Source organism: Hyla sarda, chromosome 3, assembly GCF_029499605.1.
Source record: "Hyla sarda isolate aHylSar1 chromosome 3, aHylSar1.hap1, whole genome shotgun sequence".
Taxonomy (NCBI): Eukaryota; Metazoa; Chordata; class Amphibia; order Anura; family Hylidae; genus Hyla; species Hyla sarda.
This window is the reverse complement of record NC_079191.1, coordinates 281,467,959-281,484,402: the sequence shown is the minus strand read 5'-3', so window position 1 is coordinate 281,484,402 and position 16,444 is coordinate 281,467,959. Positions and strand designations below refer to the sequence as shown.

The 16,444-nt window shown below is 46.3% G+C and overlaps 1 protein-coding gene across 1 annotated transcript; it reads left to right on the top strand.

Moving 5' to 3' along the window:
- The first annotated feature begins 4,341 nt into the window (after positions 1–4,341).
- Positions 4,342–6,864, top strand: LOC130361051 (uncharacterized). Its single transcript, XM_056563613.1, has one exon. It carries the CDS (start codon positions 4,342–4,344, stop codon positions 6,862–6,864), a length of 2,523 nt encoding a protein of 840 aa, XP_056419588.1.
- Positions 6,865–16,444: the final 9,580 nt, after the last annotated feature.

The window sequence follows — 16,444 nt, the reverse complement described above, 5'->3', positions numbered from 1 at the left end:
CTCTAACATTATTGTTTATTTGTCTCGGACATTGTCCAAGTGTTGTTGGAAAATCTGGAAATGTAATAAAAATATGTTTAAAAAAAAAAAGGGGGCCAAAAATGGATCCTGTAAATGTTATGCCTGTAAGTTTTTAAAGGGGTACTCCCCTGGAAAACATTTTTGGTGCCAGAAAGTTAAAAAGATTTGTAAATTACTTCTTTTAAAAATCTTAATCTCTCCAGCACTTATCATCTGCTGTATACTACAAAGGAAATTCTTTTTGAATTTTCTTTCTGTCTGACCACAGTGCTCTCTGCTGACACCTCTGTTCATTTTAGGAACTGTCCAAAGCAGTATAGGTTTGCTGTGGGGATTTGCTCCTACTCTGGACAGTTCCTAAAATGGGCAGAGGTGTCAGCAGAGAGCACTGTGGTCAGACAGAAAGGAAATTCAAAAATAAAAGAACTTCCTCTGGAACATACAGCAGCTGATAAGTACTGGAAGGGTTAAGATTTTAAAATAGAAGTAATTTACAAATCTGTTTAACTTTCTGGCACCAGTTGATTTAAAAAAAAATAATGTTTTCCAGTGGAGCAGCCTTTTAACATCTGTTGTGGATTAAATATTTGAAAGTTTTTGAGGTATGCTATTATTCTAGAATATTTTAATGAAAATTTTCTTCTAACACAACACCAACATGTGGGATCGGTCCTATCACACTAACCTGATCAGCTTCTATGAGGAGCCATTTGATATTTTGCCATATAAAATTAGTAGACTTTCTGTAGTAGATGGGGGTCTTGTGATATGAAATATACCTTAAAACATTAATCATATATGTCTATAATAATGTAATGTCTATGTCTCTTTAATTCACACTGCTATATTCAATCTTGCATCTCTGCTTCTAGAAAATATCAGCTTAAAAGTAACAGATGGCAAAAACCTTCCTTCCAACGTGGCAGTATAAGGATATTAAGATTGAACTTTGTTCGATTACTAATATTTCTGTTGAAAGGAGATAATGATGGCCATATCAGGATGTGTGTCCTGGACACACACTGATATGGGGATATTGCCTGCTTGTTAATACCCCATCGATAGAATGTCAGTGTGACCACCTGGAAGAAAAGTCAAACTCAGCGCTTAGGCAGCATAAAATAGGGCTATAAACTTATCGCCTGACAGATTGCACACACATACACACACGTCATGGAAAATATGATCAGTAATATTGGTGTTGATTTTATGATGATCTTGGATCCTTATAAACCCATGTAAGACGTTTGAATAAACAGAAGAGATTTGGTTATCTGAACCGAGTGTCAGTTGTCTCATTTCTCTCCTCCGATGCATGCATCTTCTCATACCTTCCAGTCTGCCCGACAATAGATAAACCAGCAGCCTGAGGAAAAGGCTTTCTATTACAAGTGGCGCCCGAACAGGGACTCGAGTCTGGCCTGTTGCCAATTGCGACCATAGCCATTGGGTTAACCAATCGTTGGATGGAAACAGACGAGAGTTGATCGCCTCCTGTACGGTAGGACAGAATTTTTCTTGTAACCTAACCAGTACACTGTCTCCCCCGCTTGGTTGCCTTATGGTTTAGTCAATTGTCTCACAGGCCACAAAAAGACAGGTATAGTTTTTGCTCGAGTTCTATTTACTGGACCTGTCAAACAGTGTGTTTATCTATTGTTCGGATCTATGTGTTGATACGAGTGTGTGTGCTTGCTCATTACTTTTTCCCGGGAATGTATGGTGTATAGGTCTCTGGGGAATTGAATAGACCGAGGGCACTAATAACTGTTGCTGCAGAGACTTTGGTTCTGTCAGTTATCAGGGTATTAGTGGATTGAATTGGGTGTTGGACACCTGGAAATTCAAGGAGTCTCTTGGGAGGCGGAATATTGAACATACGTGTTGTGCTGCAAAGTATAATACGTGAGTCCCTCGGGTTATAAGATATTCCTGTGAGCCTCCTTTTACACAGTGTGTGGACAGAGTCACAGTTTCACCGAGGAGTTGTATTACAGGGAATGCTAATAACCCTTCTTCCAGGAATCTGTGAGAGAAGGTATTAGTGATTATTGACGTCTGGCCAACAGCCAGGAGATAAGTGCGTGAGCGCGGGAGGAAATTCCCTGGTAATAAGACACCTCTGATCTGCCCAGAGCAGTGTGTTAGTGTATTGTACTTTGTCTGTATATGTCATGTCATGTCCTGATTGTGTTTGTGGGTTAATGCTAGGAGTTTCAGCGAGAGGGTGGAGGTTGATTCAGGTTACCGTCCCAGGTTATCCGATTGAGTTGTTGGGACGTCACCCTGTTTGGCCAGAGTTGGAACTTTTTTTAGTTTTCAGATTGAATGTCCATTTTCCAATAGGAAACTGGAGAGTGGGATTGCTTTGGAGGGAAATAGAAAGTACAGCAAGAGCTAGAGGAATTGAACCAGTTAGGTGCCCCTGCCACCAGGAACAGCCAGAGGACTGTGAGAAAGACGAACAGGAAAGAGCAACAAGGGTCTTTGAACTCCCACTGGGAGGGCCAGAGTAAAGATGGGACAGAAACCGGTAAAGCCGAATAAGGGGATTTTAGCATGTGATTTGGTGGCAGAGAGAGAAGGTGAAGGGAATGTCAAAAAGATGAGGAAGTTGATGAAAATATGTAATATGCAACCTGTGATTGGTGGAAGGTTGCAACCAGAAGAGTGGCGGAAAGTGCTTAGAGAGAAAAAGGGATTGTTGGTTGATAATGATCTGTTGAAAATAGCAGAAGCATGGTACAATACAGCCAGATTTGTGGAGCAGGAGAATTGGCTAGAGCAGGAGACGGAACATGGGAAGAAGAAAATGTATGTGTATCACAACTGTTCTGATAAAAAGTCCCCATACCCCATTAATGTGTTTGGACACCCACCGCCATATGCGGGAGAGCCAGGATGGGTGTGTTTTAATTGTGGTGCCCAGAATGCCCCCTGGCGAGATACATGTTATGCTTGTGGTGCCCATAGGCCCCGCTCACTTTCCTCCCCTGGTAAGGACTCAAAACTGCCTGCCCCCTTGTGTCCTATAATATCCAATCCAGACCCACCCAGGGTGACACCAACTTCGGGTTGTGGCCATGCTGCTACTCCCAGAACTACCTCAACTTCCGCATCCGGAACTGGTGGCCATCTTGATACTCCCGGAAGCATGGGTATTCCCACTTCCAGCCCCACCCCTATGTATCCCATACTTAACCCTGATGGCTCATATTATGTTCCACCCCTATCCTCCCTCTCTCCCAGGTAGATGGGTCCGAGCAGGGTGATGAATCAGACAGAAACAAGTCCGGTATAGCTACCGGCGGGTTAGAGGTGGATGACGGCACAGAACCACCCCCTGTAGGGCCAGACCACAGACGGCATGCAGATTTGTATACTACCCCTGCCCGCTTCCAGATATCTGCCTATGATCCATCTAGTAATCATACCACACCGATGGATAGTGCTGTAAGACAGTCTATAGGACATGCACGAGGGAATGCCCCATCAGATGCCCCTACAATGTATGTCACTTTCAATCCAAGTCAAGCAGCCACCCTTGTGTCTCAACTCCCAGACCCAGAGAAACAGCCCATGCCTTTTTACCGTAGGATCAGAGAAATCCAGCAGGCTTACTCTGCTTCATTTAAAGATTTACAGAGCTTATGTCAGATAAAAGCTGGTGACACCTACTGGCCAATAATGGAACCGCATCTCCAGAAGCGGTATTATCCTGAACACACCAGTTACCAGTCAGGTACCTTTTTCTGTGAGCGCCTTCTAAAGTGGGCTCAAGATAGATTGGCAGACCAAGCTACAAGTGTTCATGATGTTAGCCAGGATAAAACTGAGTCTGTTGAAAAATATTATGCAAGGCTCAAACAGCTTTTTCATGATTTGGGGTTTGATTCAACCAACAAATCCCATACCCAAATGTTATCCTCTGCTTTTGTAAATGGTCTTAAGGACCCAGTGAAAAAAGGCCTTGTCCTCTCACGCCCAGAGTATAGAGTACTGCCACTTGACACCCTGCTACTTGTAGCAAAAGGCCTAGAATCCAGTCAAGCCATGACCAGGAAACCTGCCCCTCTCATGGTTACTAGGGACCAGCCCACCAACCATTCCCCACCTGAACGCAGGCAACTCCTTTGCTTTAACTGTAAAAAGCCTGGTCATTTTAAACGTGACTGCAGATCACTAAAAAGATCTGCATCCCCACAAGACCCACACAGACAATCCGATGGCCCATCTGACAATCAGGGGCAAAGATCCAATCAGGATCATGTTGATCGGCTACCATAGGTCCTGGGCAAGCCTGTGTCTCACTCCCCTTCTATGGCAGTTACCTCAATTAATAATGATGGCCCTCTGGCTAAAGTGACACTACCCATTGAAGGGCACCCTACAACCTTTTTAATAGACACAGGTGCAGCCAGAAGTGTAATAAGGGCCCAGGATCTGCCAACTAAAACCTTTCTATCTAAAATAGATGTATCATGTGTGGGAGTTGATGGAGTTCCCCGTACTAGCCCCCTCACCAAGCCCCTCCGTATAGCCAACATACCCCACTTGTTTGCAAGATTTGTGGTCTCAGACACCTGTCCTCTTAATCTACTAGGTGCAGATGTCCTTTCTAGACTCCAGGCCTCAATCAAATTCAGTAAGGATGGTACTGTATCCATCTCATCCCCACTGGAGGCTGATGATGTATCTGCTCTGTGTTCTCTTCCGATTATGTTGGCTCTTCAACAAACTCCCACCCACACCATCCCACCAGAGGTGCTTGCCCGTATCCCAGAAAGTCTTTGGTCCACTGGTCCAGAAGACATTGGTAAACTTAGAATTCCTCCTGTTATGGTTACTCTTAAGCCAGGAGCTCCACTGCCTAGGAAACCCCAGTATCAACTCAAGATTGCCCAATCAGAAGCCATCTCAAAACAAGTTCAGACACTTGTTAATAAAGGGGCTCTTATCCCATGCACCTCCCCCTGTAACACGCCCCTATTCCCAATTAAAAAGAAGACTGCAAAGGGGGAACCTGAAAAGTACCGGATGGTCCAGGATCTCAGAGCTGTGAATGAAGCCACAGTGCTGGAAACTCCTATTCTGCCTAATCCTCACACTCTGCTGTCAAAAGTACCTCCAACTGCTAAATACTTCACTGTTGTTGATTTAAGCAATGCATTCTTCAGTATTCCTCTAGATCCCAGCTGCTGGTACCTGTTTGCCTTCACCCATGAAGGACAGCAATACACTTGGACTGTCATGCCCCAAGGGGCTCAGAACTCACCTAGCCAATTTGCTAAAGCCATGACTCTAATCCTATCAACCTGGCAAGAACAGAACCCATCCGTGGTGCTTATCAGCTATGTGGATGATCTTCTGTTATGTGCTGATGACCTCACATCTGCAGAAAAGCACTCTGAGAGTCTCCTCTGCTATCTAGCAGATCAAGGCTGCAAGGCCTCAAAGCAAAAGCTACAGTGGTGTGCCACTTCAGTTGTCTTTCTTGGTCACTGTATTTCACAAGGCACAAGACACCTTACGCAGGACAGGATCAAAGCCATACAGGCTATACCTGTGTCAACAAGGCCTAAGGATTTACATGCTTTTCTTGGACTAATTTCTTATTGCAGGTCCTGGATCCCAGAAGCCTCTCTATTGATGCAACCTCTCTACGATGCTTTGAAGACGGATCCCTTTGACCTCTCACAGGAGGCTATCTCAAGCTTCCAGAATCTCAAGGCGGCCATCTCTACAGCACCTGCACTTGGCCTGCCAGACTATGACAAACCTTTCAAACTCTTTGTCTCTGAGAGACAAGGACATGCCACTGGTGTCCTGGCCCAGTCTCAGGGCAACAAGACACGACCTATCGGATACTACTCTTGCAGACTTGATGCTGTAGCCAGAGGAGGTCCCTCATGCCTCAGAGCTGTCTTTGCTGCACAAGCATTGCTGGACAAAACATCTGACCTAGTTCTTGGTCATGATCTCATCCTTCTGGCTCCTCATGACATCTCTGCAATCCTTAATCAGACTCAACCAAAGCACCTCTCTACAGCAAGACACCTCAGACTGCAGTGCTCACTCTTGATCCCTGATAATGTCACCCTACTGAGATGTAATGTTCTCAATCCTTCCACCCTGCTTCCACTTCCTGAGGGGGGAGATGAGGGTGATGGGGAGAATCAAGGTGAAGAGGTTATGGGTGATCACCCCCATGACTGCTTTGAGCTGATGAAAATGGAAACAACTCACTTACCATCTGTAAGTGAAAACCCACTGCCAAATCCAGATCTTATCCTCTTTGTGGATGGCTCAAGGTTTGCAGATGAACATGGAAAGTACCACACAGGATATGCTGTCACTACAGAGGACACAGTTCTAAAAGCGGAGGCTCTCCCTCCAACAGTGTCAGCACAGGAAGCTGAACTGCAAGCCCTTATCATGGCATGCAAATTGGCCGAAGGCCAGACAGCGAACGTATACACGGACTCCTCCTATTCTTTTGGAGCCGCCCACAATTTTGGCCTCCTGTGGAAAAATAAGGGCTTCCTGACAGCAGCAGGGACCCCAGTAAAACATGGCAAGGCCCTTAAAGACCTAATGGATGCCTTGCTCCTCCCAACTGAAGTAGCAGTTCTGAAAGTGAAGGCCCATGGAAAATTGAACTCTAAAGAAGCAAAAGGCAACAACCTGGCAGACTCTGCAGCCAAACAAGCGGCTAGGAATTTACAGGAAGTGGAGAGCAGAGTGGAGGATACACCTACATTGGCCTTACAGACCCTACCAGTGGAAAGATCCCAGTTGAAGGTATTGCAGGAGGCAGAAAGTCCTGAAGAAAAGAACATATGAAAGCAAAAAGGAGCTGTGCTGAACAGGAATGGCCTATTTGAAAATGACAGGAAACCATGCCTACCAAAGAGTATGTACCCAGCAGTGGTACAGTGGGCACATGGAGCAGCCCACTTATCAAAGACTCTTATGAATGCTCTAATTCAAAAGTACTACACAGCACCAGGAATTACACCACTAACAGACAACTACTGCAAATCCTGTGCCATTTGTGCTAAGTGCAATCCAGGACGCATGGAAAAGACACCCCAGAAGCATTTGGCAAGAGCCCAATACCCATTTGAAAGGATACAAATTGACCACATACAGATGCCAAAGAGTGGAAGATTTGAATATGCCCTTGTGGTAGTGGACATGTTCTCAGGATGGCCAGAAGCCTACCCAACTGCCAACATGACAGCCAAGACAACAGCTAAAAAGCTTCTGAATGAAGTAGTGTGCCGATATGGAGTACCAGAAGTCATAGAAAGTGACCAAGGACCTGCCTTCACAGCTACAGTCACCAAGGAAATCTGGTCTGCCCTAGGAGTCACTTTATCCTTTCACCCTCCCTACCATCCCCAGAGTAGTGGCAAAGTGGAGAAAATGAATGGTACTCTTAAGACCCGAATGCTGAAGATGTCTCAAGAGACTGGTTTACCCTGGCCTGATAGTCTACCCATTGCCCTCTATAGCGTCAGGTACACCCCTAGGGGGGAACATTCTCTATCTCCCTATGAAATTTTGTTTGGCACTGCCCCCAGACTAGGGTGTTATCATCCTCAGCAGCTACAAGTACAATCTGATGCACTTACTAATTATGTGACCACATTGTCTAGGGAGTTGACTAAAATACATGCCCGAGTGTTTTCTTCTCTTCCAGATCCTGAAGCAGTTACTGGGACTCACAGGCTATTACCTGGTGATTGGGTATTAGTGAAAAGATTCGTAAGAAAGAATTCTCTTGAGCCCAGATTTGATGGTCCGTTTCAGGTTCTGCTGATCACATCTACCTCAGTCAAGGTGGGAGGCAAAAATACTTGGATCCACACCTCCCACTGCAAGAAAGTGCCGCCACCAGACGAAGAAACCAGTCTGACTCAATCATGAGTATCATACACTGCATCATACATATCCTTTGTATAATATTAACAACAGTAGGCAAACGCCGCCCAGACATTGCCATAACTAACAAAAATGGGATAGTACAATTTTGGTTTAACTCTGAAAACACTACTACAGCATCATATGTCTTTGATGCTTGTACAATACTACCATGCCCAAAGGGTGCCACTAGAATATATAAATGGTATCATGAGGCATATGGGGAGGGATATATATGTGTCACTGGAGAAGAATGGGGGGGAAGATTGTAGCTCCTGGGTAGCAGCCGCATGGAATTCCAGTCCCTCATGGGGTTACAAACCAAAAAATTCAGTGGCCACAAACAGTAAGGACAAAGAAGGTAGACCGTTATCAGAACGTATGAAATTGGTTAAAATAGGCCCTAGTATGCGGCTTTCATTAACCATTCAGAACCCAGTCCCTAGTGATTCAGGAACTTATGTTCTTGGATGGTGGTTTGGTGGAACTACTCAAGGACACCAGACAAAGTTTGAAATCAAGGATATAAGTACCTCAGGAGATTGGAAAGAACCCAGTAAAGAACCCTTAGTCCGTGCTTTAGAACATCATATTCAGGCTTATAATAAATTTATAGCAATTGCAAACCCCACCTTTGTAGATACCATGGCCATAGAAACAGGTTATTCGGATATTAATCTCTGGCTCGAGTGGATGAGGTATACTGCAGGAAAAGGTAATAAAACAAATTGTTATGTTTGTGGTAGTGCTAGACCTCATTTAGGTACAGTCCCGTTAAATATTCCAGAGCAGGTAGAGGACTGCTTCCTCAGCCTATATACCAATAGCTCCTCCGATCACACAGATTGTGAGCGGTGGAAGAAAGAATATCCTATAACCACTAAAACCCCTAGACCAGGAGAAGGTATCACCATTTACCCTGGAAATTACACTTGTTATGTCATTGCAGGTGACCAAGGCAGATTCCTGGGAAATTTCTCGGATGATTATTGTTCAATCTACCGAGTTATAAATAAAGCCAAACTGCAAGGCCAAGTTCAGTCTCTAGGTGATATCTACTGGTTGTGTGGAGACATGAAACTAAGAACCCGATTGGAAGGAAATTGGACTGGAGAATGCACCCTAACCAAAGTCATCATGCCTGTGCATATCTTCAATCATGAGCCTACAGAGGAACCAGAGGTCCACCACAGGAGCAAAAGAGAAGCTCCCAAGGGAAGTCTAGACCCGCATGTATACATAGATGTCATTGGGGTCCCAAATGAGTTTAAGGCTAGAGATCAAGTAAAGGCAGGATTTGAATCTTTCCTGATGCCCCTAGTTACAATTAATAAAAATGTAGATTGGATTAATTACATTTATTATAATCAACAAAGGTTTATCAATTTCTCAATAGAAGCTCTTAAAGGACAAGCTGAACAACTCAGTGCTACATCTATTATGACATTCCAGAATAGAATGGCCTTAGATATGATTCTAGCAGAGAAAGGAGGGGTATGTAAAATGTTCGGGGATACCTGTTGTACATACATTCCAGATAATACAGGCCCCAATGGTAAAGTAACTCTAGCCATAAAGAAACTAGAAAGTCTATCATCAGAGCTCAAAAGAAATTCAGGAATAGCAGACCCTTGGGACCAATATTTTACTGGGATGGGAGGATTGCAAAAAATGCTGATGCAAATAGGAATATCAATACTAACAATTCTCATCATCCTAGCCTTAATCGTCTGTTGTGTGCTACCATGTCTGAAGAAATTGTGTGAAAAAGCCGTGGACAGTACAACTCCCTTGATGGCAAACATCGACTATGAAGAATATCCAGACGAACCCCATGCACCCCTGAAAAGATATTCAACTACTCTAGTATTAAATATGTAAGGGACAGCATCTGAAAACCTATGTACAAAGTCTGTGGCAAGGGGGGTCATGGAATAGCCATGACTCGTCTAACGTGCAGCAAGAAGAAAGTCGGAGAAGTACATAGGACAAATGAGATAGGAATCTAATTTTTAGGGAAAGAATCTTGAAAATGTTTTAATTTATATTATCAAAAGGGGGAAAATGTAGTAGATGGGGGTCTTGTGATATGAAATATACCTTTAAACATTAATCATATATGTCTATAATAATGTAATGTCTATGTCGCTTTAATTCACACTGCTATATTCAATCTTGCATCTCTGCTTCTAGAAAATATCAGCTTAAAAGTAACAGATGGCAAAAACCTTCCTTCCAACGTGGCAGTATCAGGATATTAAGATTGAACTTTGTTCGATCACTAATATTTCTGTTGAAAGGAGATAATGATGGCCATATCAGGATGTGTGTCCTGGACACACACTGATATGGGGATATTGCCTGCTTGTTAATACCCCATCGATAGAATGTCAGGGTGACCACCTGGAAGAAAAGTCAAACTCAGCGCTTAGGCAGCATAAAATAGGGCTATAAACTTATCGCCTGACAGATTGCACACACATACACACACGTCATGGAAAATATGATCAGTAATATGGGTGTTGATTTTATGATGATCTTGAATCCTTATAAACCCATGTAAGACGTTTGAATAAACAGAAGAGATTTGGTTATCTGAACCGAGTGTCAGTTGTCTCATTTCTCTCCTCCGATGCATGCATCTTCTCATACCTTCCAGTCTGCCCGACAATAGATAAACCAGCAGCCTGAGGAAAAGGCTTTCTATTACATTTCAATATTTGCAGATGGCACTAAACTGGGTAAGGCGATCACCACAGAGGAGACTAACATAATATTACAGAGGGATTACTGACTTATTTGTATTGCTTTATTGGTGATCAATAAAGAAAAAACAGAGGCTCGTGACAAGAACATAGTTTTGCCTCTGTATAAATCATTAGTCAGACCACATATGGAGTATTGTGTCCAATTTTAGGCCCCTCTAAATAAGAAGGACATAGCTGAACTGAAGAGGATGCAGAGAAGGGTGACCAAGGTTAAAGGGGTTATCCAGGAAAAAACTTTTTTTTTATATCAACTGGCCCCAGAAAGTTAAACAGATTTGTAAATTACTTCTAAAATTGCTTCTAAACTGGGCGGTTCCCGAGACACGTGTCATCAGAGAGCACTTAGACAGAAAAGAACAACCTTAACTTCAGAAGCTCATAAGTACTGAAAGGATTAATATTTTTTTTATAGAAGTAATTTACAAATCTGTTCAACTTTCTGGAGCCAGTTGATATATATAAAAAAGTATTTTCCTGGATAACCCCTTTAATATAAGGGAATGGGTGGATTAGATACCAGTACAGGTTATTAAGCTTGGGGTTATTTAGTTTGGAGAAAATATGCTTTAGGGCCATCTGATCTGTTACGCCGAGCGCTCCGGGTCCCCGCTCCTCCCCGGAGCGCTCGCTTCTCTCTCGCTACCGCAGCGCTCCGGGCAGCTCCACTGACCCGGTGCGCTGCGATACCGTCTCCAGCCGGGATGCGATTCGCGATGCGGGTAGCGCCCGCTCGCGATGCGCATCCCGGCTCCCGTACCTGACTCGCTCTCCGTCTGTCCTGTCCCGGCGCGCGTGGCCCCGCTCCCTAGGGCGCGCGCGCGCCGGGTCTCTGCGATTTAAAGGGCCACTGCGCCGCTGATTGGCGCAGTGGTTCCAATTAGTGTGTTCACCTGTGCACTCCCTATTTATACCTCACTTCCCCTTCACTCCCTCGCCGGATCTTGTTGCCATTGTGCCAGTGAAAGCGTTTCCTTGTGTGTTCCTAGCCTGTGTTCCAGACCTCCTGCCGTTGCCCCCGACTACGATCCTTGCTGCCTGCCCCGACCTTCTGCTACGTCCGACCTTGCTTCTGTCTACTCCCTTGTACCGCGCCTATCTTCAGCAGTCAGAGAGGTTGAGCCGTTGCTAGTGGATACGACCTGGTCACTACCGCCGCAGCAAGACCATCCCGCTTTGCGGCGGGCTCTGGTGAAAACCAGTAGTGACTTAGAACCGATCCACTAGCACGGTCCACGCCAATCCCTCTCTGGCACAGAGGATCCACTACCTGCCAGCCGGCATCGTGACAGTAGATCCGGCCATGGATCCCGCTGAAGTTCCTCTGCCAGTTGTCGCCGACCTCACCACGGTGGTCGCCCAGCAGTCACAACAGATAGCGCAACAAGGCCAACAGCTGTCTCAACTGACCGTGATGCTACAGCAGCTACTACCACAGCTTCAGCAATCATCTCCTCCGCCAGCTCCTGCACCTCCTCCGCAGCGAGTGGCCGCTTCTGGTCTACGACTATCCTTGCCGGATAAATTTGATGGGGACTCTAAATTCTGCCGTGGCTTTCTTTCCCAATGTTCCCTGCACTTGGAGATGATGTCGGACCAGTTCCCTACTGAAAGGTCTAAGGTGGCTTTCGTAGTCAGCCTTCTGTCTGGAAAAGCTCTGTCATGGGCCACACCGCTCTGGGACCGCAATGACCCCGTCACTGCCTCTATACACTCCTTCTTCTCGGAAATTCGAAGTGTCTTTGAGGAACCTGCCCGAGCCTCTTCTGCTGAGACTGCCCTGTTGAACCTGGTCCAGGGTAATTCTTCCGTTGGCGAGTACGCCGTACAATTCCGTACTCTTGCTTCAGAATTATCCTGGAATAATGAGGCCCTCTGCGCGACCTTTAAAAAAGGCCTATCCAGCAACATTAAAGATGTTCTGGCCGCACGAGAAATCCCTGCTAACCTACATGAACTCATCCATCTTGCCACTCACATTGACATGCGTTTTTCCGAAAGGCGTCAGGAGCTCCGCCAGGATATGGACTTTGTTCGCACAAGGCGTTTTTTCTCCCCGGCTCCTCTCTCCTCTGGTCCCCTGCAATCCGTTCCTGTGCCTCCCGCCGTGGAGGCTATGCAGGTCGACCGGTCTCGCCTGACACCTCAAGAGAGGACACGACGCCGCATGGAGAATCTCTGCCTGTACTGTGCCAGTACCGAACACTTCCTGAAGGATTGTCCTATCCGTCCTCCCCGCCTGGAAAGACGTACGCTGACTCCGCACAAAGGTGAGACAGTCCTTGATGTCTACTCTGCTTCTCCACGTCTTACTGTGCCTGTGCGGATATCTGCCTCTGCCTTCTCCTTCTCTACTATGGTTTTCTTGGATTCCGGATCTGCAGGAAATTTTATTTTGGCCTCTCTCGTCAACAGGTTCAACATCCCAGTGACCAGTCTCGCCAGACCCCTCTACATCAATTGTGTAAACAATGAAAGATTGGACTGTACCATACGTTTCCGCACGGAGCCCCTTCTAATGTGCATCGGACCTCATCACGAGAAGATTGAATTTTTGGTCCTCCCCAATTGCACTTCCGAAATCCTCCTTGGACTACCCTGGCTTCAACTCCATTCCCCAACCCTGGATTGGTCCTCTGGGGAGATCAAGAGTTGGGGGCCCTCTTGTTTCAAGGACTGCCTAAAACCGGTTCCCAGTACCCCTTGCCGTGACTCTGTGGTTCCCCCTGTAACCGGTCTCCCTAAGGTCTATATGGACTTTGCGGATGTTTTTTTGCAAAAAACAAGCTGAGACTCTACCTCCTCACAGGCCTTATGATTGTCCTATTGACCTCCTCCCGGGCACTACTCCACCCCGGGGCAGAATCTATCCTCTGTCCGCCCCAGAGACTCTTGCTATGTCGGAGTACATCCAGGAAAATTTAAAAAAAGGCTTTATCCGTAAATCCTCCTCTCCTGCCGGAGCCGGATTTTTCTTTGTGTCCAAAAAAGATGGCTCTCTACGTCCTTGCATTGACTACCGCGGTCTTAATAAAATCACGGTAAAGAACCGCTACCCCCTACCCCTCATCTCTGAACTCTTTGATCGCCTCCAAGGTGCCCACATCTTTACCAAACTGGACTTAAGAGGTGCTTATAATCTCATCCGCATCAGAGAGGGGGATGAATGGAAAACGGCATTTAACACTAGAGATGGACACTTTGAGTATCTGGTCATGCCCTTTGGCCTGTGCAACGCCCCTGCCGTCTTCCAAGACTTTGTTAATGAAATTTTTCGTGATCTCTTATACTCCTGTGTTGTTGTATATCTGGACGATATCCTGATTTTTTCTGCCAATCTAGAAGAACACCGCCAGCATGTCCGTATGGTTCTTCAGAGACTTCGTGACAATCAACTTTATGCCAAGATAGAGAAATGTCTGTTTGAATGCCAATCTCTTCCTTTCCTAGGATACTTGGTCTCTGGCCAGGGACTACAAATGGATCCAGACAAACTCTCTGCCGTCTTAGATTGGCCACGCCCCTCCGGACTCCGTGCTATCCAACGTTTTTTAGGGTTCGCCAATTATTACAGGCAATTTATTCCACATTTTTCTACCGTTGTGGCCCCTATCGTGGCTTTAACCAAAAAAAATGCCAATCCCAAGTCTTGGCCTCCTCAAGCGGAAGACGCCTTTAAACGGCTCAAGTCTGCCTTTTCTTCGGCTCCCGTGCTCTCCAGACCTGACCCATCTAAACCCTTCCCATTGGAGGTTGATGCCTCCTCTGTAGGAGCTGGAGCGGTCCTTCTACAAAAATTTCTTCCGGGCATGCTGTTACTTGTGGTTTTTTTTCTAGGACCTTCTCTCCGGCGGAGAGGAACTACTCCATCGGGGATCGAGAGCTTCTAGCCATTAAATTAGCACTTGAGGAATGGAGGCATCTGCTGGAGGGATCAAGATTTCCAGTTATTATTTACACCGATCACAAGAACCTCTCCTATCTCCAGTCTGCCCAACGGCTGAATCCTCGCCAGGCCAGGTGGTCTCTGTTCTTTGCCCGATTTAACTTTGAAATTCACTTTCGGCCTGCCGATAAGAACATTAGGGCCGATGCTCTCTCTCGTTCCTCGGATGCCTCGGAAGTTGAACTCTCTCCGCAACACATCATTCCTCCTGACTGCCTGATTTCCACTTCTCCAGCCTCCATCAGGCAAACTCCTCCAGGAAAGACCTTCGTCTCTCCACGCCAACGCCTCGGAATCCTCAAATGGGGTCACTCCTCCCATCTCGCAGGTCATGCAGGCATCAAGAAATCTGTGCAACTCATCTCTCGCTTCTATTGGTGGCCGACTCTGGAGATGGATGTCGTGGACTTTGTGCGAGCCTGCACTGTCTGTGCCCGGGATAAGACTCCTCGCCAGAAGCCCGCTGGTTTTCTTCATCCTCTGCCTGTCCCTGAACAGCCTTGGTCTCTGATTGGTATGGATTTTATTACAGACCTACCCCCATCCCGTGGCAACACTGTTGTTTGGGTGGTCGTTGATCGATTCTCCAAGATGGCACATTTCATCCCTCTTCCTGGTCTTCCTTCAGCGCCTCAGTTGGCTAAACAATTTTTTGTACACATTTTTCGTCTTCACGGGTTGCCCACACAGATAGTCTCGGATAGAGGCGTCCAATTCGTGTCAAAATTCTGGAGGGCTCTCTGTAAACAACTCAAGATTAAATTAAACTTTTCTTCTGCATATCATCCTCAATCCAATGGACAAGTAGAAAGAATTAACCAGGTCTTGGGTGATTATTTACGACATTTTGTTTCCTCCCGCCAGGATGATTGGGCAGATCTTCTACCATGGGCCGAATTCTCGTATAACTTTAGAGTCTCTGAATCTTCCTCCAAATCCCCATTTTTCGTGGTGTACGGCCGTCACCCTCTTCCCCCCCTCCCTACTCCCTTGCCCTCTGGTTTGCCCACTGTAGATGAAGTGACTCGTGATCTTTCCACCATATGGAAAGAGACCCAAGATTCTCTTTTACAGGCTTCATCTCGCATGAAAAAGTTTGCCGATAAGAAAAGAAGAGCTCCCCCCATTTTTGCTCCCGGAGACAAGGTATGGCTCTCCGCTAAATATGTCCGCTTTCGTGTCCCCAGTTACAAACTGGGTCCACGCTATCTTGGTCCTTTCAAAGTCTTGTGCCAAATTAATCCCGTCTCTTACAAACTTCTTCTTCCTCCTTCTCTCCGTATTCCTAATGCCTTTCATGTCTCTCTTCTTAAACCACTCATCATCAACCGTTTCTCTCCCAAATTAGTTTCTCCCACTCCTGTCTCCGGTTCTTCTGACGTCTTCTCAGTGAAAGAGATACTGGCCTCCAAGATGGTCAGAGGAAAAAGGTTCTTTTTGGTGGATTGGGAGGGCTGTGGACCTGAAGAGAGATCCTGGGAACCTGAGGACAACATCCTAGACAAAAGTCTGCTCCTCAGGTTCTCAGGCTCTAAGAAGAGGGGGAGACCCAAGGGGGGGGGGTACTGTTACGCCGAGCGCTCCGGGTCCCCGCTCCTCCCCGGAGCGCTCGCTTCTCTCTCGCTACCGCAGCGCTCCGGGCAGCTCCACTGACCCGGTGCGCTGCGATACCGTCTCCAGCCGGGATGCGATTCGCGATGCGGGTAGCGCCCGCTCGCGATGCACATCCCGGCTCCCGTACCTGACTCGCTCTCCGTCTGTCCTGTCCCGGCGCGCGCGGCCCCGC

Excerpts from the sequence above, each read along its gene's own strand:
- LOC130361051 (XM_056563613.1), top strand. The coding sequence starts at position 4,342 with ATGGCAGTTACCTCAATTAATAATGATGGCCCTCTGGCTAAAGTGACA.